The sequence below is a fragment of the Ranitomeya imitator genome, chromosome 2 (assembly GCF_032444005.1).
Source record: "Ranitomeya imitator isolate aRanImi1 chromosome 2, aRanImi1.pri, whole genome shotgun sequence".
In the NCBI taxonomy this organism is placed as follows: Eukaryota; Metazoa; Chordata; class Amphibia; order Anura; family Dendrobatidae; genus Ranitomeya; species Ranitomeya imitator.
The window spans coordinates 520,764,241-520,788,838 of NC_091283.1; the positions used below are offsets into that span (position 1 = coordinate 520,764,241).

The 24,598-nt window shown below is 43.0% G+C and overlaps 1 protein-coding gene and 1 long non-coding RNA gene across 2 annotated transcripts; one reads left to right on the forward strand and one right to left on the reverse strand.

Moving 5' to 3' along the window:
• Window positions 1-4,663: 4,663 nt before the first annotated feature.
• Window positions 4,664-23,784, forward strand: LOC138664799 (eukaryotic translation initiation factor 6-like). Its single transcript, XM_069751773.1, has 5 exons — window positions 4,664-4,806; window positions 6,480-6,655; window positions 7,577-7,753; window positions 22,058-22,239; window positions 23,568-23,784. The coding sequence occupies exons 1-5, from the start codon at window positions 4,797-4,799 to the stop codon at window positions 23,575-23,577; spliced, it is 555 nt and encodes a 184-aa protein (XP_069607874.1). The 5' UTR covers window positions 4,664-4,796; the 3' UTR covers window positions 23,578-23,784.
• On the reverse strand, window positions 10,783-12,329 carry LOC138667550 (uncharacterized). The gene is made up of 2 exons (XR_011318814.1): window positions 12,290-12,329; window positions 10,783-11,273 (listed from the first exon to the last, which is right to left on the reverse strand). It is a non-coding gene; the product is annotated as an uncharacterized lncRNA (long non-coding RNA).
• Window positions 23,785-24,598: the final 814 nt, after the last annotated feature.

The following is a 24,598-nucleotide window of genomic DNA, read 5'->3' on the forward strand; positions in this document are numbered from 1 at the left end:
CTGGACATGTGTATTTGTGATATTTCACCCATAATCCCCATACAGAACAATAATTATACCCATATTCCTAGCAGAAGTAGATGAAGTATGTTCCTGAGCATGTGTATTTGTGATATTTCACCCATAATCCCCATACAGAACAATAATTATACCCATATTCCTATCAGAAGTAGATGAAATATGTTCCTGGGCATGTGTATTTGTGATATTTTACCCATAATCCCCATACAGAATAATAATTATACCCATATTCCTATCAGAAGTAGATGAAATATGTTCCTGGGCATGTGTATTTGTGATATTTCACCCATAATCCCCATACAGAACAATAATTATACCCATATTCCTAGCAGAAGTAGATGAAGTATGTTCCTGAGCATGTGTATTTGTGATATTTCACCCATAATCCCCATACAGAACAATAATTATACCCATATTCCTATCAGAAGTAGATGAAATATGTTCCTGGGCATGTGTATTTGTGATATTTTACCCATAATCCCCATACAGAATAATAATTATACCCATATTCCTATCAGAAGTAGATGAAATATGTTCCTGGGCATGTGTATTTGTGATATTTCACCCATAATCCCCATACAGAACAATAATTATACCCATATTCCTAGCAGAAGTAGATGAAGTATGTTACTGGACATGTGTATTTGTGATATTTCACCCATAATCCCCATACAGAACAATAGATATACCCATATTCCTATCAGAAGTAGATGAAGTATGTTACTGGACATGTGTATTTGTGATATTTCACCCATAATCCCCATACAGAACAATAGATATACCCATATTCCTATCAGAAGTAGATGAAGTATGTTACTGGACATGTGTATTTGTGATATTTCACCCATAATCCCCATACAGAACAATAGATATACCCATATTCCTATCAGAAGTAGATGAAGTATGTTACTGGACATGTGTATTTGTGGTATTTCACCCATAATCCCCATACAGAACAATAATTATACCCATATTCCTATCAGAAGTAGATGAAGTATGTTCCTGGGCATGTGTATTTGTGATATTTCACCCATAATCCCCATACAGAACAATAGATATACCCATATTCCTATCAGAAGTAGATGAAGTATGTTACTGGACATGTGTATTTGTGATATTTCACCCATAATCCCCATACAGAACAATAGTTATACTCATATTCCTATCAGAAGTAGATGAAGTATGTTCCTGGGCATGTGTATTTGTGATATTTCACCCATAATCCCCATACAGAACAATAGTTATACTCATATTCCTATCAGAAGTAGATGAAGTATGTTACTGGACATGTGTATTTGTGATATTTCACCCATAATCCCCATACAGAACAATAGTTATACTCATATTCCCTTCTTGCTATATTACAAGAAGTAATTTCCTGGGCTGCATTTGTAAAATGTGCTGCCATCTAGTGGTGGAGTCTAGTATTGCAGCCCATCATCCCCTCATCCCATCATCCCAATATGCAGTTTAGTCCGTCCCGAGATAATTAAGGCTAAGTGCACACATTTGGTTCTATATTGAATATTGTTAATTGATAGACGGTTGCTATTACGTTCTTGTAAGTGCACACATTGCAGAATCTCCGCGCCAATTCCGCATCTCCTGCCGTGGGTACATCACATGCGGAATTGGCATGCGTTTTCCCGCTAAACACTAGCGTTTTACAAGCGTTATTAGCTTACAGAATGCTAGCGTTTTCCCCGCGATCTGTAGCATCGCTTGGAAAACTTGACAGGTTGGTCACAATTGTCAAACACAGTGTTTGACAAGTGTGACCAACTATTTACTATTGATGCTGCCTCTGCAGTGTCAATAGTAAAAAGATATACTGTAATGTTAAAAATAATAAAAAAAATCATGATATTCTCACCTTCCAGCTCCTCACGATGCTTGCGCTTCCAGTAATGCCTAGCGGCAATGACCCCATATGACGTAGCATGACGCGAGACCGCACGCCATCACAGGTCATTGCCACAAAGCATCACTGGGAACGGAAGCATCGCGAGGAGCGGGGGCGCTGGAAGGTGAGAATATCATGATTTTTTTTTATTTCAATTCTTTTTTTTTTTTTTTAAACAATTATATGGTTCCCAGGCCTGAAGGAGTCTCCTCTCCTCCACCCTGGGTACCAACCGCACATGATCCGCTTACTTCCCACATAGTGGGCATAGCCACATGCGGAAAGTAAGCGGATCAATGCATTCCTATGTGTGCGGAATCCCCATGATTCCCCACAAAGAATGAACATGCTGCGTTTTTTTCCAGAATGCGATTCCGCTGCGGAAAAAAAAGCAACATGAGCACAAAAAAATGCGAATTGCATTCTAATAATAGGATGCTTAATGTATGCTCTTTTTTTTTTTTGCGGCTTTATCGTGAAAAATCCTGAACGTGTGCACACAGCCTGAGAGGCTGGCTGTGATCAGTGCCTGGTCAGGTAGCTGCATGTAGGTTGGTGCTGTCTGTAGAACGTAGCTGGCAGCTGGGCTCTATGCAGCGGACACAGCAGGTCCCGGTTTCCCCGGTGTGGGCCCTATCCACAAGACATGACCTCACACATGCAGAGATCTCCATTGGCCGTACTTACTGCCTCACAATATATGGAAGATATGCTTGGTAAACAGTGATACCTCCTGAAAGAGTTGGGAAGTTTCCCGGACACCCCATGTCTCCTCTCCCTGCGCTTCTCTGTGCTTTCTGGGCAATGCAGAGTTGTCTACCGTTTCACCAACCGTTTAGTTGTACTAAATGCTAAACCTGACCTGCCATTATGATTCTCCAGGCCATTACAAGTTCGCAAATACCAAACATGTATATGTTCTTTCTTATTTATGTAATGAAGAAAAATTCAACGTTTGTGTAAAAAAAGAAAAAAACCACCCCAGCGCCATTCTCCGGGTTCAGTCACTGCGCTGAATATACAGAGCGGCATCTGTAACCATGTTGCCGGCGCCAATGTGGAGTCAGTGTCACTTAGGTCCCGGTGCGTGGTTACATCTGCCGCTCTGTATACTTGGAGCGGTGACGGAACCTGGAACGCTGCTGGGGGCAATAAAGTTAATTTTCTCTATGCATTGTTCGGGTAAGTTTGGGCACCGGGTAGGTTAGTAATGCCATTAACCTGCAGATTAACCCCATATCTGCAGGTTAATAGCATTTTTCTGGTGACAGGTTCCCTTTAACATGATACGTTGCCGTATAGTGGCCCATAATATATGGTAGAAACTGCAGTCTGAGGTATATATTGGGAAAGGCTCTGACATGTTTGAGCAGAACCTTAGGAGAAAACGTCACTGGTGACTGCATCTTGTACATACAGGCAGTGTGGGGCGGACACCGCCACAGAACTTGTAATAGATAAATGGTAATTATTACATTACAGTTCGGCAGCCGCGACACGTGCAGGGATTGCTCATCACTAGTGGGGACCATTCTCCTAGTGGCTGGTTCTTACCTTGTCACTTTGTCAAGGGGAGGTTCAGTACCTTTATACTATTGACCTATGATTGTAATAGTTTAGCAATATCAGACAGCTGGTGGGCTCTCGACACCCACACTGATTAGCAGCTATAATGTCCGGCAGTCTGACAAAAACATTGCATAGGAGCTGAATCGCATTTTTACATACTGTTTAGTGGCTCCTACAGGGCTATGCATATATCAGCTTATTCTTTTCATCAGGAGCTAATCTGTGAGATTAGGCAATGGCTACTAAACTGCGTATGGAGCATTGGTGGTGTGCGCCGTGCACTGCATTCGGCCACTGCAGGTGATTACAGCTGATCGGTAGGGTGCTGGGCCCCAACTAATAATGTTTATCATTGGAACAGGTCATTAGTATAAATGTACTGGACAACCCCTTCAGGCTACGTTCCCCCCCCCCCCCCCCCAATGAGCTTTTTGATGATGTAGAATCTCTGCACCTAATGTTTAAATTGGGTTACTTGATTATTTCTTTTCATTGCGTTTGTGTGCGTTTTTTTTTTTTAAGCATGGGTTTTTTGGACTTTTTGGTGTCATGCTTCAAATAAAGCTACCGTACTTTCTTTTTGATACTAGCCAAAACTGGAAAACTAAGCCTATAATCAAAATAATTCAGTTCAATTATCATAGGGGCCCAGAAACAGCATTTGGTCCTATAATTACCACCAAATATAATATAAATTATATTAGTCTTTATGACAAAATTTATTATACTTTATGAACATACACTAAAAACACAATTGCAGAAGATAAAAACCATAAATAAAGCCCTAAAAATATGCAGTGTGGCAAGATTAAAAACCGCGTGATTGACCATAAATGGTCAATCAAACTAGAATTAATAACATGGGTATGGCTATAACATAGAGTCCTTGTAAACCTATATGAACAGCCAATGCTACATAAATAAATCACTTAGTTTTCACCTAGGTAGTCAGCAGACCCCCTGCATTACCGTCCGCATAGTGAAGATATCAGTCACACCCCTACACCCACCATGTGCAATCATGCACAGAAGAACCAACACTGCCCAGTACTCTGATGCGCGTTTCGCTTATACCTATGTCTGGGGGCCACATGCAGGCTTCTCCGTAGGACAGGAAAGTTTTTGAAAAATACATAACTGAGAAGAATACATATTACCAGGATTTAGATTTAATTCATGTTAATGTTCTATACTGCACAAACAATCCTGCTTTAATTTTTCTTGCAGTGTATTTGAAGGAGAGCTCTCCGAGACCATACCAGTGGTGCATGCGTCAATAGCTGGATGCAGAATTATTGGAAGGATGTGTGTAGGTGTGTACAGATCACAACCATGACATGGCATACAGCAGTTTCTATAAAGAGATGTTAGTTTTAAAATGTTTGTTTTGTGATCCCTCTTGTAATGTTGCAGACTACAGTTCACACTGCCCCCAAAATGCTTTACATTGTCCAGGTGGATAGGCATCAGACATCAATCAAGCCTATGACACTTGCAGATGTTCAGATAATCCACCACGCAATTGATCTGTATGTGCCGACTAAATGCCAACAGGTCACACTGCTGTTTGGCTGCAGCCTGTATAAATCCTAAAGGGGGTTTCTAGGTGTGTAACATTGATGACCCCCGAATGATCTGATATAGAAGCCTTATCCAAAGGATATGCAAACCGTATTAGTTCCAGAAAAGACTACATCTGTTTAAAGAGGTTTTCCAAGTTAAAAAGAAAGGTCTGCAGTAAAGGTACCGTCACATTTAGCGACGCTGCAGCGATCCAGACAACAATCCTGATCGCTGCAGCATCTCTGTTTGGTCGCTGGAGAGCTGTCACACAGACAGCTCTCCAGCGACCAACGATGCCGGTCCCCTGGTAACCAGGGTAAACATCGGGTTACTAAGCGCAGGGCCGCGCTTAGTAACCCGATGTTTACCCTGGTTACCAGCGTAAAAGTTAAAAAAAAAAAACACTACATACTTACCTTCCGCTGTCTGTCCCCCGGCGCTGTGCTTTCCTGCACTGACTGTGATCGCCAGCCGGAAAGCACAGTGGTGATGTCATCGCTGTGCTCTGCTTTCCGGCCGGCGCTCACAGTGCAGAGAAGCACAGCGCTGGGGGACAGACAGCGGAAGGTAAGTATGTAGTGTTTGTTTTTTTTTTACTTTTACGCTGGTAACCAGGGTAAACATCGGGTTACTAAGCGTGGCCCTGCGCTTAGTAACCCGATGTTTACCCTGGTTACCAGTGAAGACATCGCTGAATCGGCGTCACACACGCCGATTCAGCGATGTCTGCAGGGAGTCCAGCGACGAAATAAAGTTCTGGACTTTCTGCACCGACCAACGATGGCACAGCAGGATCCAGATCGCTGCTGCCTGTCAAACTGAACGATATCGCTAGCCAGGACGCTGCAACGTCACGGATCGCTAGCGATATCGTTCAGTGTGACGGTACCTTAACCGTGTGACAACAGACTGCTGAATTGTGACAGTGTGCGATGCAGACACTGTCATGATTTCTCTGTATTTCCTCATGTAAGTGGGTGGTCGAGTGACTGCATGTATGCGATCTGTGTGTTTGCGGGCACATCATGCTGACTAGACTCTTATCCCTTTCTTTCTGTGTCCTATTGAGAGAAGTGCAGAAAAATCTAATTGCTATGTGGCTGCGAGTACATATCATATACATGCAGTCACGTAACCATGCACTCGCATGGGGAGTACAGGGTAATCATGACAATGTGCACATTGCACACTTTAATGATTCGGCATAAAGTGACTGCAGACTTTTCTTCTCGACCCCTTTAACAAAGTATTTATGGAAAATGGAAGGCAAATTCTGATAAAAACCCTCACTGTAACACCATATTTGTCTGAAATTTCTTTGAGCTGCTTGTAAGGAGCATAAAGATATGACCTAAACATTAAATAGTCTATAGGTTATTTCTTTTCTTTTTTAGCTTTGAATTTGTGTTCACATTTTATGTAGGAAACCGAAATGGCCTTCTAGTCCCAAACAACACAACAGATCAAGAACTCCAGCACATCAGAAACAGCTTACCGGACTCTGTACGAATCCAGAGGGTTGAGGAGAGACTTTCCGCTTTGGGGAATGTGATGGCTTGTAATGACTACGTAGCCCTTGTACACCCCGATCTTGACCGGGTATGTGCTGTTTGTTTTTTAATATCTACTGTAAACATTTCTTTAAATTCTCTTGGTCTTTAGGCATGTTGCCTTTGATAAGCCGGACAGGCACTGTGTCTACGCTGTCTAGACCCAAGGCATGTCCGTGCAATCTTCTCCCTGCCCAGCACCAGTGGCTAACGTGTCTCCCTGCCAGGCAAAGAACAAGGACAAGCCACCGGGGATATGTCTTACATGAGACACCTAGTCCCAGGATGGCTTTTCAAAGTATCTTGCAGTGAGACTTATCGGCTGCTATTGCACAGCATGAATCTGATGATGCCGTTTCCTAGTCCCAAGCAGTAGACCGTTCTCTATCTGTACTGTCCAAAACAGAGAATATCTCTTTAAGAGGAATCTTTTTTTAAACCAACAAAAGAACCCTATACTTGCCTTTTCAAGTCTCCTCCAGTTTCGTATTTCCACACACACACCTATTCTGGACTTATTCCGGTCTGTTTTACTGTTGCTGTCGCCTCCACTCATTGTGGCCAGCGATAACAGTGGTGCTCCCCAAACTGTAAGGTTGGCCTTACCAGTGAGGCACGTTTCATAGAAGTGATCATATACTGCCTGCTATTGGTGACAAAATTGGTGACAAAAAAAAAACAACTGACCTGATGGATAGGGTGGCCAAAGCGCTGGCCAACCATGGTGGGTCAATTGCTGCACAATTTTTCTACAAATTAGTATGTAATTTGGTCATTGCAGTGGGAAAGTTGTCGCCTACTGTGGCCGATCACGCTGTTTGGCCCTAACCTAATGTTTTGTTACAAATGGTTCATCATTGATCCATCAAATTCTTCTTCCCTTCTGTAAAATGTAAGACAAGACACAAGGATAACATAGAATAATGTACTTTCTATAATCCCTGCTCTTTATTTTCTTTTTGTGTTTCAGGAGACAGAGGAGATACTAGCAGACGTTCTGAAAGTAGAGGTTTTCAGGCAGACAGTTGCTGAGCAAGTTCTTGTTGGCAGTTACTGTGCCTTTAGTAATCAGGGGGGTTTGGTTCATCCCAAAACATCAATAGAAGACCAGGATGAGTTGTCATCATTACTCCAAGTCCCCTTAGTGGTAAGTAAAATAAGATAAGAATGAATGCTACTTCAAAACGCTATATAAAAGCTTGCTTCTTAGGCTAGGTTCATATTGCGTTAGTGCAACCCGTTTAGCGCTACCTACTGGGGAATTTTGGAAAGTTTAGTAATTTTGAACATATAGATAAGGGTATGTGGGGAAAAAAATGGTAGTCAAATTTGGCATTCAGATTCCACAGCCTGGGACTTTTGTTCTTTTCCCTCAAGTTTGCTTTTCCAAAGTAAATGTGCTTGTTACTTTAACCCCTTACCGGCATCGGACGTACTATACCGTCCGATGCCGGCTCCCCTGCTTTGATGCAGGGCTCCGCGGTGAGCCCGCACCAAAGCCGGGACATGTCAGCTGTTTTGAACAGTAGAATCGCGATCTGCCCGCACCTATTAACTAGTTAAATGCCGCTGTCAAACGCAGACAGCGGCATTTAACTACCGCTTCCGGCCGGGCGGCCAGAAATGACGTCATCGCCGACCCCGTCACATGATCGGGGGTCGGCGATGCTTGTGAATGGTAACCATAGAGGTCCTTGAGACCTCTATGGTTACTGATTGCCCGTCGCTGTGAGCGCCACCCTGTGGTCGGCGCTCACAGCACACGTGCAATTCTGCTACATAGCAGCGATCAGCAGATCGCTGCTATGTAGCAGAGCCGATCGTGCTATGCCTGCTAGCCTCTCATGGAGGCTATTGAAGCATGGCAAAAGTAAAAAAAAAAAAGTTTAAAAAAATGTGAAAAAAATAAAAAAAACATAAAAGTTTAAATCACCCCCCTTTCACCCCAATCGAAATAAATCAATAAAAAAAATATCAAATCTACGCATATTTGGTATCGCCGCGCTCAGAATCGCCCGATCTATCAATTAAAAAAAAGTATTAACCTGATCGCTAAACAGCGTAGCGGGAAAAAAATTCGAAACGCCAGAATTACGTTTTTTTGGTCGCCGCGACATTGCATTAAAATGCAATAACGGGCGATCAAAAGAACGTATCTGCACCGAAATGCTATCATTAAAAACGTCATCTCGGCACGCAAAAAATAAGCCCTCAACCGACCCCAGATCACGAAAAATGGAGACGCTACGAGTATCGGAAAATGGCGCAATTTTTTTTTTTTTTTTTTAGCAAAGTTTGGAATTTTTTTTCACCACTTAGATAAAAAATAACCTAGTCATGTTTGGTGTCTATGAACTCGTAATGACCTGGAGAATCATAATGGCAGGTCAGTTTTAGCATTTAGTGAACCTAGCAAAAAAGCCAAACAAAAAACAAGTGTGGGATTGCACTTTTTTTGCAATTTCACCGCACTTGGAATTTTTTTCCCGTTTTCTAGTACACAACATGCTAAAACCAATGATGTCGTTCAAAAGTACAACTCGTCCCGCAAAAAATAAGCCCTCACATGGCCAAATTGACGGAAAAATAAAAAAGTTATGGCTCTGGGAAGGAGGGGAGCGAAAAACGAACACGGAAAAACGAAAAATCCCCTGGTCATGAAGGGGTTAATGGTAAATTGCCATATATATTTAAAGGGAGTCTTGCCAGGATTTTGCTACCCCCATCTGAGAGCAGCATATTTGAGGCTCCGTGGCTGCATTATTAGACAATAATTGAACAGCCACAGCACATACGGGGATTGGCTAACAGCCGCAAATCGTGGAGCTGCGGGGACTTGGAACATATTACTCAAGCACCCACGATACTTTGAGAACGCTATTTCCTAGTACACTTATCACTAACAGAGACCCTTGTTCCAGCGGAGTCATTTACTGGATTTCTTGCTGTAGTTTTATCTGCTACTGATGTACCAGTTATGAGTTCATTATAACCCCAGCCACACATTATTGGCAGATTTCTGCCTATGCACAGTGTACAGAAAGCTGCCAGTCCGTGGTGGGGCGGGGTTATACACAGCTTATGAATATGGAGGACTACTTGGCATGAGGTTTACTAGTTTTCCCTGTTTTACCAGCAGGAGATTATGAAAAGTACAGCAAGCAGCCTAGCAAGTAACATGTCACTGGAATTGGGGTCTCTGTCCCCATGTCATGCTTATGTCATTTTAGGTGGCAAAAACCTGATGACCTATTCCCTGTTAAAGGGAACCTGCCATGTTCCCAAACGCTAATAACCTACCGTAATTCTATGGTGCTTATCTGCAAGTTAATAGCATTGTAATGCCGCACTGAAAGACTGGCTACCATGAGGACATGAACTTTATTACTCCAGCTGTCAGTCATACAGGCGTGGCCAGCTCTGCTGCAGTCTTTAGTCCGAACATAGTGAGCAGCGGCTCTAACCATTCCTCGCCACTGACTGATGGCTGACTCTGCACAGATCCACTGCAAGTCAGTGCTGGCAGCTCAGTTACAGCGGTCGCTCACTGTGTACTGAGCGGTGACTGTAGCTGTGCCGGCAGCACCACTATGACTGAAAGCTTGAGGCTGCCGAGAGGAATTAAGTTTTTCCTCCCAGTATCCAGTCTTTCAGTGCTGGGGCTGCACAGCGTTAGAATGCTATTAACCTGCAGATTAACACCATATGTAAAAGTTTATAGCGGTTTGTGACATGACTGTTTTCCTTGTCAGCAGGATTGTGCACAGTAACCTACAGTGTCAGGTCGGCTCCTTTACACTGATTAAAAATACCTTGGCTGATGAAATCTGTCTTGTGGTGGTTTCTTAATCTTTTTTTTTTTCCTTTGGAGGAGAGAATTTTTTTGTTTGTTCTCTACAAAGGTGGCACTGCCGACGCCTGCTCAGTAGCAGCCATTGGATCACCAATAGCTGCAACTACACAGGCTGGCGTCTGCCTGCAGAAGGGTTTTATTTTCTTTTCAGAATAGAGCAATCTTTATCCTATAATCTCTATCCCAACCTGACACTGTCTGTAGGTCACGTAATGATAGAAACCACGGCACTCAAGGTTTGTAGGAGGTGCACAAGTTAGGTATCCAACCCGTCAGTCATGTAGAATAAATTACTTGGCACTCAAGAGAAATTCTTTGCAAGGTAAAACGTGAATAGTTCATTTATTAGGTGCATCCAGTTCCATATAAATTGAACGTTTTCGGTCTAATCAAAAGACCTTCATCAGAAAAGGTTATAAAGTACTGTAATACATGTGTGGAAAAACACAAAGGAAAACATTTTTTAGAAAATGATGCACAGAGAAATATATAGTAAAAAACAGATATGGTACACATTGCTCAATGGAGAAATGATAACTAAACAGACATCACATGTTACACGAAGAGCAGACAACAGCGGCGGTCTAAATGGATCCGACCTGGTGCTCCGTGAGTGGTGAGCTTCGTGGTGGAGATGCTAAAGGCTGTAAATGTGTAGGAAGGATAATGCAAGTGAAAAGAGGGCAAGGAGACACATCACATCCAACTGAAAAACCGAGCGAGTGGATAGCGAATAGGCCATCCCTAAAGGATACAGGAAGTGCGGTAACCTCTATGACTAGTGGTTGACGGACTAAGGTGCACAGTGAGATGCCTGAAATATAAAACATGAACATGTTAATAATACATAATTGTCATTGTGCAGGAATAGTGCAACATGTATGGGCACACAACCCCGTAGGGAGAAGAGAGCATAAGAATGAGTAGAGGGCAAGAGAACGGACCCTGCAGTGTGACCACCTACAACCTGCAAGAATGAATAGAGAAATAGCCCAGAGTAGTAAAAGCATATACTAGAAAATTATATTATAGCTACCTGGATGATTAGGGCAATCTGATAGGGCCCATAAGGTGCCAGCAACAGAGCAGGCCTAGGGGAGGGAGGGCGCCTAGGAGGAACAAGGAGAGATAGAGGAACACCTAGCCAAAAGTTGTCTATACCAAGGTAAACCCCTATAGAGTACTAGTCACCATTACCTGTAAGGCAGAGGGTATATAAGGCGAGCGCTGTGGGGGGCGAGCAAATCGCAGGAGCAGACGCGCTGTTGAAAAGAAAATATAATGAGTGCCGAGAGAGGGCGAGCGTCACTGTATAATGGGGCAGAGAGTACCTGTAAAGCCGGAGGACCCCGGCGCCGTGTAGCGAAGGCTGTGAGACTCCCAGGGCTGGTGTCTGGCTGGCGGCACTTCCGGGTTTATGTGCGCGCCGCCAGGCAATCACCTGACCCGTAGCGTCATAGCAGACACGTGACCGGGTCGGCGGCGCGTGCGCAGAGAGACAAGGACGGAAGGGAGCTGAAGGGCGCTTGCGCCAAGAGAATGAGTGCCAGAGGCTAAAAAAGAAAGCCAGAGGCGGCCCTATACAGCGAGGGGAGAGAGGGGGGAAGGGCGAAACTACAAGGGAGAACAAACGCAGGGAAATTAGAGAGGGCAAGGGAGGCTGGACGAGGAGAACTCAAACAGGGTATATGCAAAATAAAGAGGTAAATGACCTAATACAGAGAAAGGAGGGAAGGTCTAGAACAGACCTCAAAGGTGGTCACACGCAGGTGATATAGAGACCAGACTAATGCTCTATATCTAGAATGGCATTGAGTGTGGATACTGTACCATATGGGGTGGGGCCAGTGCTCGGTGCGCAGGACGTGACTAGTGGTTCTGTGAAAAGAGGTAAAACAGAAAATTAAAAACATGACATAAACAAATGCGATCAACACATTCCCTGGTTGTGCTCACTTTACATAGACTACAAAACCAGGAATTACAAAAAAGCTGAAATATCGTAATCTCTATTTAATCCCTTTGGTTCTAAGGTCTGGAGCGTATAAATCCAATAAGCTTCCCTTCTTTGAAGCATTCTGGTACGGTTTTGTCCTCTTCTAGGGATATCCACCTGTTCTAAAACCTGAAACCGGAGTTGGGCAATACCGTGATTTTTTATGGCAAAATGGTGTGGGAGGGGAAGATGTGTCTTGTTGCATCGGATGGTGGATTTGTGTTGGGCCACTCTTTCCCTTACTGCTTGCGTGGTCTCACCTACATAGGCTAGGCCGCATGGGCATTTGATGAGATATACCACGAATGTGGACTCGCAGGTATAGAAACCTTTTATGGGAATGGCCTTACCAGTTTGTGGGTGAAACACAGAGGAGCCCTTTTGTACATTACTACACTGTAGACAATTGAGGCAGGGGAAAGTACCACGTTTCTGGGTGTGAAGAAAAGTTTGTTTTGGGACCACTGAACCTGAGCCAATATCTGCCTTGACCAGCCTGTCCTTAAGGTTTCTAGCACGCTTAAAACATGGTAGGAATGGAGCTTTAAATTCTGGAACTGTCGGGTAACTTTTGGATAAGATATTCCAATGTCTCCTAATGGTAGATTGTACCAGGCTCGAAAAGGGATGAAAGGTAGAGACAAAGGGGATGGTGACTAGTACTCTATAGGGGTTTACCTTGGTATAGACAACTTTTGGCTAGGTGTTCCTCTATCTCTCCTTGTTCCTCCTAGGCGCCCTCCCTCCCCTAGGCCTGCTCTGTTGCTGGCACCTTATGGGCCCTATCAGATTGCCCTAATCATCCAGGTAGCTATAATATAATTTTCTAGTATATGCTTTTACTACTCTGGGCTATTTCTCTATTCATTCTTGCAGGTTGTAGGTGGTCACACTGCAGGGTCCGTTCTCTTGCCCTCTACTCATTCTTATGCTCTCTTCTCCCTACGGGGTTGTGTGCCCATACATGTTGCACTATTCCTGCACAATGACAATTATGTATTATTTACATGTTCATGTTTTATATTTCAGGCATCTCACTGTGCACCTTAGTCCGTCAACCACTAGTCATAGAGGTTACCGCACTTCCTGTATCCTTTAGGGATGGCCTATTCGCTATCCACTCGCTCGGTTTTTCAGTTGGACGTGATGTGTCTCCTTGCCCTCTTTTCTCTTGCATTATCCTTCCTACACATTTACAGCCTTTAGCATCTCCACCACGAAGCTCACCACTCACGGAGCACCAGGTCGGATCCATTTAGACCGCCGCTGTTGTCTGCTCTTCGTGTAACATGTGATGTCTGTTTAGTTATCATTTCTCCATTGAGCAATGTGTACCATATCTGTTTTTTACTATATATTTCTCTGTGCATCATTTTCTAAAAAATGTTTTCCTTTGTGTTTTTCCACACATGTATTACAGTACTTTATAACCTTTTCTGATGAAGGTCTTTTGATTAGACCGAAAACGTTCAATTTATATGGAACTGGATGCACCTAATAAATGAACTATTCACGTTTTACCTTGCAAAGAATTTCTCTTGAGTGCCAAGTAATTTATTCTACATAACTGTCTGTAGGTCACTTTGCACAATCCTCCTCGCACGTTCCTTTTAAGTGTAATTACACTTTCAGGTAATGTTCCAGGATTTCTGGAAGTCCTTGTGTATGTGTACATAAGGAGTAAAACTATCTGTCATTTGTATTCTGCAATTTGGCAAGTTTTTACTCTGAGCTGGGAGTCTCGGCAGTTTTTTTTTTTTTTTTTTTTGTGGTTTTGGTTTAGGTTTTTCTTGAGCTTCTCCCTGTAGGTTTATAGATCAAATATATAATGTGATCTCTCAAAGACTGATTTTTTTTTTTTTTTTTTTTAATGAAAAGTTTGCAGTCACTGTGTGAATGCAGACGTATGAATTCTCCCGGTGAATGCATCGTTTTAGACGTGACAACCCCCTTTAAGCAGTTTTGGAGCGTGATAAGTGGATTTATCTCTTACAAAGTTTCTTTTTGCTTTTTTCTTGGGCTCTGTTAATGAAAGCAGTGCTGGAGAGCCCGCGCGATGCTGGGCTATGATGTGCGGTGAAGCTCTGCACACAGCCCAGTCATTCGGGGAGACTGGGACCTGCCTCAGTGATGCCGGGTTGGCTTCTAGTTCCGAAAGTTGATGTGACATCACTGGCAGCTGCAGCTGGGGGGTCACGTCATGGGGATGAGCAGACAACGATAGCGCCGCTCACAAGCACATTTGGAAACGCAAAGTATTTAAAGAGAGACTCCAAGGTTCATATCTATCTGCAAGTGGACAACTTCTTTTAACCCCTTCCCGACCTGTGACACAGCGTATGCGTCATGAAAGTCGGTGCCAATCCGACCTGTGACGCATATGCTGTGTCACAGAATGATCGCGTCCCTGCAGATCGGGTGAAAGGGTTAACTCCCATTTCACCCGATCTGCAGGGACAGGGGGAGTGGTAGTTTAGCCCAGGGGGGGTGGCTTCACCCCCCCGTGGCTACGATCGCTCTGATTGGCTGTTGAAAGTGAAACTGCCAATCAGAGCGATTTGTAATATTTCACCTAAAAAACTGGTGAAATATTGCAATCCAGCCATGGCCGATGCTGCAATATCATCGGACATGGCTGGAAATACTTATGTGCACCGATCGCCCCCCCAGCCCTCCGATCTGTGCTCCGCTCCCCTCCGTCCTGTGCTCCGCTCCCCCGTCCTCCTGTCCGCTCCTCCCGTGCTCCAATCACACCCCCCGTGCTCCAATCAAACCCCCCTGCACTCCGATCCCCTCCCCTGCACAGCGATTCCCCCCCCCCCCGTGCTCCGATCCACCCCCCCCGCACAGCGATTCCCCCACCCCGTGCTCCAATCCACCCCCCCATGCTCCGATCCACCCCCCCGTGCTCCGACGCCCCCGTGCCCTGATCTCCCCCCCCCTTATACTTACCGAGCCTCCCGGGGTCCGTCCGTCTTCTTTCCTGGGCGCCGCCATCTTCCAAAATGGCGGGCGCATGTGCAGTGCGCCTGCCGAATCTGCCAGAGTGAATTTTGATCACTGAGATAGATTATATCTCAGTGATCAAAATAAAAAAAATGGTAAATGACCCCCCCCTTTGTCACCCCCATAGGTAGGGACAATTAAAAAAAAAAAAATAAAGAAATTTTTTTTTTCCACTAAGGTTGGGTTAAGAACTAGGGGTAGGGGTAGGGTTAGGGTTCGGGATGTGCACACGTATTCTGGTCCTCTGCGGATTTTTCCGCAGAGGATTTGATAAATCCGCAGTGCTAAACCGCTGTGGATTTACCGCGGTTTTTCTGCGCATTTCACTGCGGTTTTACAACTGCGATTTTCTATTGGAGCAGTTGTAAAACCGCTGCGGAATCCGCAGAAAGAAGTGACATGCTGCGGAATGTAAACCGCTGCGTTTCCGTGCAGTTTTTCTGCAGCATGTGTACAGCGATTTTTGTTTCCCATAGGTTTACATTGAACTGTAAACTCATGGGAAACTGCTGCGGATCCGCAGTGTTTTCCGCAGCGTGTGCACATACCTTTAGAATTAGGCTATGTGCACATGGTGCGGATTTGGCTGCGGATCCGCAGCAGTGTTCCATCACGTTTACAGTACCATGTAAACATATGGAAAACCAAATCAGCTGTGCCCATGGTGCGGAAAATACCACGCGGAAACGCTGCGTTGTATTTTCCGCAGCATGTCAATTCTTTGTGCGGATTCCGCAGCGTTTTACACCTGTTCCTCAATAGGAATCCACAGGTGAAATCCGCACAAAAAACCCTGGCAATCCGCGGTAAATCCGCAGGTAAAACGCAGTGCCTTTTACCCGCGGATTTTTCAAAAATGGTGCGGAAATATCTCACACGAATCCGCAACGTTGGCACATAGCCTTAGGGTTGGGTTGCAATTAGGGTTGTGGTTAGGGTTACGGCTACAGTTGGGATAAGGGTTAGGGGTGTGTTGGCGTCAGAATTGAGGGGTTTCCACTGTTTAGGCACATCAGGGGGTCTCCAAACGCAACATGGCGCCACCATTGATTCCAGCCAATCTTGTATTCAAAAAGTCAAATGGTGCTCCCTCACTTCCGAGCCCCGACGTGTGTCCAAACAGTGGTTTACCCCCACATATGGGGTACCAGCATACTCAGGACAAACTGCGCAACAATTACTGGGGTCCAATTTCTCCTGTTACCCTTGAGAAAATAAAAAATTGCTTGCTAAAACATAATTTTTGAGGAAAGAAAAATGATTTTTTATTTTCACGGCTCTGCGTTGTAAACGTCTGTGAAGCACTTGGGGGTTCAAAGTGCTTACCACATATCTAGATAAGTTCCTTTCAGGGTCTAGTTTCCAAAATGGGGTCACTTGTGGGGGGTTTCTACTGTTTAGCCACATCAGGGGCTCTGCAAACGCAACGTGACGCCCGCAGAGCATTCCATCAAAGTCTGCATTTCAAAACGTCACTACTTCTCTTCCGAGCCCCAGCATGTGCCTAAACAGTAGTTTACCCCCACATATGGGGTATCAGCGTACTCAGGAGAAACTGGACAATAACTTTTGGGGTCAAATTTCTCCTGTTACCCTTGGGAAAATAAAAAATTGCGAGCTAAAAAATCATTTTTGAGAAAATATTTTTTTTTTTTTTATTTTCATGGCTCTGCGTTATAAACTTCTGTGAAGCACTTGAGGGTTCAAAGTGCTCACCACACATCTAGATTAGTTCCTTTGGGGGTCTAGTTTCCAAAATGGGGTCATTTGTGGGGGATCTCCAATGTTTAGGCACACAGGGGCTCTCCAAACGCGACATGGTGTCCGCTAATGATTGGAGCTAATTTTCCATTTAAAAAGCCAAATGGCGTGCCTTCCCTTCTGAGCCCTGCCGTGCGCCCAAACAGTGGTTTACCCCCACATATGGGGTATCTGCGTACTCAGGACAAACTGGACAACAACATTTGTGGTCCAATTTCTCCTATTACCATTGGCAAAATAGGAAATTCCAGGCTAAAAAATCATTTTTGAGAAAAGAAAAATTATTTTTTATTTTCATGGCTCTGCATTATAAACTTCTGTGAAGCACCTGGGGGTTTAAAGTGCTCAGTATGCATCTAGATAAGTTCCTTGGGGGGTCTAGTTTCCAAAATGGGGTCACTTGTGGGGGAGCTCCAATGCATAGGCACACAGGGGCTCTCCAAACGCGACATGGTGTCCGCTAACAATTGGAGCTAATTTTCCATTCAAAAAGTCAAAAGGCGCGCCTTCCCTTCCGAGCCCTGCCGTGTGCCCAAACATTGGTTTACCCCCACATATGAGGTATCGGCGTACTCGGGAGAAATTGCTCAACAAATTTTAGGATCCATTTTATCCTATTGCCCATGTGAAAATGAAAAAATTGAGGCGAAAAGAAATTTTTTTGTGAAAAAAAAGTACTTTTTCATTTTTACGGATCAATTTGTGAAACACCTGAGGGTTTAAAGTGCTCACTAGGCATCTAGATAAGTTCCTTGGGGGGTCCAGTTTCCAAAATGGGGTCACTTGTGGGGGAGCTCCAATTTTTAGGCACACGGGGGCTCTCCAAACGTGACATGGTGTCCGCTAAAGAGTGCAGCCAATTTTTCATTCCAAAAGTCAAATGGCGCTCCTTCCCTTCCAAGCCCTGCCGTGCGCCCAAACAGTGGTTTACCCCCACATATGAGGTATCAGCGTACTCAGGACAAATTGGACAACCACTTTCGTTGTTCAGTTTCTCCTTTTACCATTGGGTAAAAAGTTAAATGTTCATTTTTTCTTTCCATGTTGCTTCTGCTGCTGTGAAGCACCTGAAGGGTTAATAAACTTCTTGAATGTGGTTTTGTGCACCTTGAGGGGTGCAGTTTTTAGAATGGTGTCACTTTTGGGTATTTTCAGCCATATAGACCCCTCAAACTGACTTCAAATGTGAGGTGGTCCCTAAAAAAAAATGGTTTTGTAAATTTCGTTGTAAAAATGAGAAATCGCTGGTCAAATTTTAACCCTTATAACTTCCTAGCAAAAAAAAATTTTGTTTCCAAAATTGTGCTGATGTAAAGTATACATGTGGGAAATGTTATTTATTAACTATTTTGTGTCACATAACTCTCTGGTTTAACAGAATAAAAATTAAAAATGTGAAAATTGCGAAATTTTCAAAATTTTCGCCAAATTTCCGTTTTTATCACAATTAAACACAGAATTTATTGACCTAAATTTACCACTAACATGAAGCCCAATATGTCACAAAAAAACAATCTCAGAACCGCTAGGATCCATTGAAGCGTTCCTGAGTTATTACCTCATAAAGGGACACTGGTCAGAATTTCAAAAAACGGCAAGGTCTTTAAGGTCAAAATAGGCTGGGTCATGAAGGGGTTAAGGCATGCTCTTCAAAGCACATCTAGGCAGACGTATCAGATTTCATAAACTGAGTTGTTTTATCACAGTATTTCAGTACCTTATCCAATCGTTCATCAATATCTCGCACAATTCTTGCACTTGTGTTCATACACTGGTACACACTAGGTTTGAGTCATCATACAGCTCTGTGGCCGCAACTTATGAAGCCTGGCATAGTACATTCTACTCTTAATGAAGGGTTGTGGTGGAGTAAGCCTATGTGCACACGTTGAGTATTTTCTTGCAGAAATTTCTGCAAGGTTTCTGCATCTCTAGGCAGGAGAGAGGCTACTGCAAAAACGCACGTTTTTGCATGCGTTTTTTGTACAGCAATGAAGGCTTTTTTTTTTTTTTTTAAGCTAAATAAAGATATTAAAAAAAAAAGTTGGTATTTCTTGGCTCAACACCAAGTTTTCATGCTGATGCAGTGTGGTATCAGGGTAATGGGATTAGAGCAGCAGCTGTCATTGACAAGTAGTTCCAGGCCTAGTCATAAGGTGTCAGCTGGACACCCTCATTACTAAGCTGATAAGTAAACACACACAAACCTACCCATACATTGTCACCAGCCTATGTAGGAGTGTTATCAGAATGAATGTACATAGGCTGTAGCTAAACAGCAACTGTTAATTTTAAAGAAAAAAATGGAAAAAAAAATGTGCGCTCTCGCAATTTTAATAACCAGCAGATGGAAAGCCGACAGCTGGGGGCAGATGTTTATAGTTTGGGAAGGGGTAATATCTATGGAGCTTCCAAAGCTATTAATATCAGCTCACAGCTGTATACTTAGCCTTTGCTGGCTATTAAAATGGAGGACCCCCCCAAAAAATGATGTGGGGTACCCTTATAAATAATAACCAGCAAAGGATATGCAGGCAGCTGTGGGCTGATATTAGTAGCCTAGGAAGGGGCCATGGATATTTGCCCCTCCCAGACCAAAATCAGCTCTCAGCCACCCCAGAAAAGATGCATCTATAAGATGCGCCAAATTTTGCGCTTAGCCTCGCTCTTCCCACTTGCCCAGTAGCTGTGGCAAGTGGGGTTCATATTTGTGGGGTTGATGTCACCTTTGTATTGTCAGGTGACATCAAGCCCACAGGCTAGTAATACGGAGGTGTCTATAAGACACCTATCTATTAATAACCCCATAGTGATATTGTATAAAACAGAGACCCAGAATAAAGTCCTTTATTTGAAATAATGACACTCCTTTAATGAATCTTAATTAGACCATAATTGCCAAACGCCTAATCCACCGAAGCCAATGTTTCCTGTAACAAAAATAAAATAAACCACAAATATTCCTCATCTGTCAGCAGAGAAGATCTTTGTGTGGAAACTTCCTGAAGAAGAAGCCTTTGAGCTTCGAAACGCGTTGAATAAACCACCCGAACACTCTAACAGTATATCTGGATCTATTATTTGTCGCAGCAGCGCAGATGTAATCCACATTTCATTTATTATAGCAGAGAAGATGATACATAATGTCACACGATGATCCTGATCACTTTGAGAGCAGTCACATCAGTGATGTGACTGCTCTCAAAGACAGCCGGCAATACACTGACAGGAGGGAATTGCTTCCGCAGTGTATAGCACTGAGCTGCAGTGAGAGAGTTAACTGGAGTTAATCAGCTGATCAGCTCCGGTGATCTCGATTACGGCACCACTGCCACGTGGGAAAGTTCTCACTCAGCGGTGCTGTAAGTGAGAGCATCGGAGATGACGGGCTGATGAACTTCGGTGAACTCTCTCACGGCAGCTCAGTGATACACTGCGGGAGCAATTACCTCCTGTTAGTGTATCACCGGGCAGAGCAGTCACATCTCCCGATGTGACTGTTCTATACGTGATATCACCGTGGGACAATCTGGATTACGTGGACTACGGCACACATGGAATATATGGTGGATTAGTTTACATTATTTCTAGGACGCAAGGGCATCAGGGATTAGGCGTTAAGGTGAGTGTTTTTATTTTTTTATTTTTATGGGAATATGTATGTAATTTTACTTAAACTGTGAGCACAGGTGCCAGCAGATGATAATACTATCCCATCAGCGGCACCTGCTGTCACTGTTATCAGTGACAGCAGACATAGCCTGATGGAAGCAGTAGTCTCATCGGCCTACGCCAGCTTTTTGCTGCAGGATCACGCGGACATCGGACAGCATGATTCCGCAGCACTGTGACCGACAGTACTGGCGGTAATGTTACTGAGGGTGACAGTCACAGCTACGGGATCACGCTGACAGTCTTAAAACTGATTGTCTCCCCGGCGGTAGCGTTACCGCTGATAGGAACCACCGCGCAGTTGTTTTCCATGCTGTCACACATGACAGCGTGGAAAACACCATAGGAAGATGGTAAAACGCAACACAAACTCAGCAAATCTGCAAACATTTTTATTCCTGTGTTTTTGCTGCGGATTTAACTGACTCAATTGAAGTCAATGGGTGCGGAAATGCTGCCGAAATGCACAAAGAATTGGCATGCTGCAGAAAGACACGCACTGCAAATACGCACGGAAATTTACTGATCATGTGCAGAACACTTCAGGATTGACATTGAATAAGCTTGCATAAGGATTCCATTACATTTTTGGACCATTTCTGCGAGGAAAAAAAGCTGCAAAAACGCATCGTGTGCACATAGCTTAAGAGGCGCTTGGTTCACTTAGGGGGCAAGCCTCTTAATCAGTCAGGGCACATTTCACAACTGGCATGCCTCATCAGAAATCTTACTCTAGTACCTTATATACCACAACTGATCATCAATTAGATGGCTGAGTTTTGCCACATGCACTTCCTGCCGAAATGCCCCCTACTTTAGCAGCATGAATATGTAAAGTTGCAAAATTTTTGCACAACACCATGTTTCGTCAAAATATAGCAACTTTTTAAGATGGTTTAATCTAGAATATTCTGGCGTGTACAAACAAGGCACCATTTTTATTTTTTTATACTGATACTATATAAATAATCTAAATTATAATTTTCATTGTCTTTATTTCATTATTGAATTACCAAAAATATAACCCTCAAAAAGCATGTTGTGAAAATCAGTATGTATAAAGAACGTTAAAACATTTTATTTTGAAATTTGAGCATTCAGTTAAATGTATCCTGTCAAATCCTAATCACTAATTGACACTAACTTTAATTGTCTTTTGACAGGCTGGTACAGTCAATCGAGGTAGTGAAGTGATTGCAGCAGGAATGGTTGTCAATGACTGGTGTGCTTTCTGCGGTCTGGACACGACCAGTACAGAGCTGTCAGTCATAGAAAGTGTATTCAAGCTAAGTGATGCTCAGCCAAGCACCATTGCCACAAACATGAGAGCCTCTCTAATTGACAGGTATGATACTGTTTTCTAGCTTTTGTTTTAGTGTACAGCACTAGGAAACCTGTAGTCTGAAACTAGAGGGCGACTTTGGCCATGACATAGGTCACAAGGCCAAATATTGCAGTATGCTCCTAATGCATTACCACATAATGCTAGTGAATGGGGGTCCTATTTTGAACCTCAAAGTACCAGGTCACTCAACTTAGAAAAAATCCAGATTATAACTTTTTGTGACTTGCTTGACTCTTGTGAGTTGCAAAGTGACCCCCTTTCATTCAAACTATGCTGTAGTATAGCAGTGAAACTGGCGATCTTTGGCTGTAAACCACAGTGTGTATCCCAGGCCTAATTGTCGAGTACATATCACAGCAGTGTTTCAGTTATGTGCTTTTTTGCTCTGCAACAAAGCTGTGAAAAACTCTTTAGGGTGCAGCTTGTACCCTTCTTGCACATTCAGAAGGAACGGAAAATATAAGGCCTTACACTGCTTCCGGCTAGACCCACTTCTGGCATTGCCTCAAAGTTCCATCTAAAAGTGTCCTGATTTCAAACATTATGTTTAAAACCACAAAATCCCCATGTAAGGGCATGTAGACACAGTTGTGTGTGTGTGTTTTTTTGTTTTTGTGGTAGATTCTACTGTAAAAGCAACCCGAAAAAGCACTAACTAAAGGCTCAAAAAAATGAATATATGTATTACCATGTAAGAACGTGTTTATTCATATGGTTTTCTTTTGATAGTCTTTTAACCACTTCAGGTTTCCAAAACACTAAGCTGTTAAAAGAATTCAGCTGACTTTCTTCAGGCGGTTTTTTTTTCGGCTATATTTTATAATGCAAGTAATTGGGGAGGCTCAAAGTTTCTAGCATGTCACTGAGCATTTCGCCAGCGTTTTTGCTTCAAAAACTGCTAATGTTTTTCTTGCTCAATGTAGATTAAAAATAAAAGCATCCAACAAGTGCCAGTCCAAAAAAAGTGTCTCCAAACTGATGTACAAAACACCAAAAAACCCTTCAGTGATCAAAAGTGTTGTGCTAACTACTTTGGTATGGAAGAAAGATGTATATAGCACTACAAGCTTAGGCTGGTTTACAATAGCATATGCAAAGTTGTCTGAATGCCTTTCAGAAAGTGTGTTTAGTTTTTGTTTTTTTGTTTTTTTACATCCGCATGTCTATTATGGACAGCTGCATTGCATCTGTTAAGAATTGTAATGGATCCATGCAAAATCCATAATATGGGGATGGCAAGTCGTATATGATCTGTGCTGTTTTTTTTTTTTGTGTATGTGTGCACTTTTATTGACTTTTTTTTTTTAATCTTTTCTCCTTCCTTTTAGCCTTACATAACCAGAGTATCCTGAGATCAGCTGCTTGGCCATTAAGAAGATCACTGCACTGTATTACTTAAGCTGCTGCTTCACCTGCTAAATGATGTGCGCATTAGTGGAACAGATGTTTGTGTACAACCTGCATTTAAAAGGAAAAAAATAATAAATTCAAACAACTGTATATTGCACTTACACTCTTTAAATGTAATAAAATTTTAAAACCTAATACTGTAAGATCTATTTGCCCATAAAATCTACTAAGGCCAGGTTCACAGGGGCATATTGTACAATCCGAATATGTACCACAATCCTAATATGTACCGCAATACCTGGGATAAGTCTCCTAACCCAAACTGATAGCCTCTTATTAGGCTGTATGTTAGGGGTCAGTAAACCCGTAGTCAATCAGGTATATGTTTGGATTGTTAAAATAATGAATACTCCTAGAGGTTTAAAGTCAAGTTTGTGATATACAGTCATGGCCAAAAGTATTGACACCCCTGCAATTCTGTCAGATAATACTCAGTTTCTTCCTGAAAATGATTACAAACACAAATTCTTTGGTATTATTTTCATTTAATTTGTCTTAAATGAAAAAACAAAAGAGAATGAAGCAAAAAGCAAAACATTGATCATTTCACACAAAACTCCAAAAATGGGCCAGACAAAAGTATTGGCACCCTCAGCCTATTACTTGGTTGCACAACCTTTAGCCAAAATAACTGCGACCAACCCCTTCCGGTAACCATCAATGAGTTTCTTACAATGCTCTGCTGGAATTTTAGACCATTCTTTGACAAACTGCCATTTTTAGATCTCTCCACAGGTGTTGTATGGGATTCAGGTCTGGACTCATTGCTGGACACCTTAGAAGTCTCCAGTGCTTTCTCTCAAACCATTTTCTAGTGCTTTTTGAAGTGTGTTTTGGGTCATTGTCCTGCTGGAAGACCCATGACCTCTGAGGGAGACCCAGCTTTCTTACAATGGGCCCTACATTATGCTGCAAAATTTGTTGGTAGTCTTCAGACTTCATAATGCCA

Bases quoted from the DNA above. Each gene is read 5' to 3' on its own strand.
- LOC138664799 (XM_069751773.1), top strand. The intron at 6,656-7,576 runs GTATGTGCTGTT...TTTGTGTTTCAG, and splicing joins TACACCCCGATCTTGACCGG to GAGACAGAGGAGATACTAGC. The intron at 7,754-22,057 runs GTAAGTAAAATA...GTCTTTTGACAG, and splicing joins TACTCCAAGTCCCCTTAGTG to GCTGGTACAGTCAATCGAGG.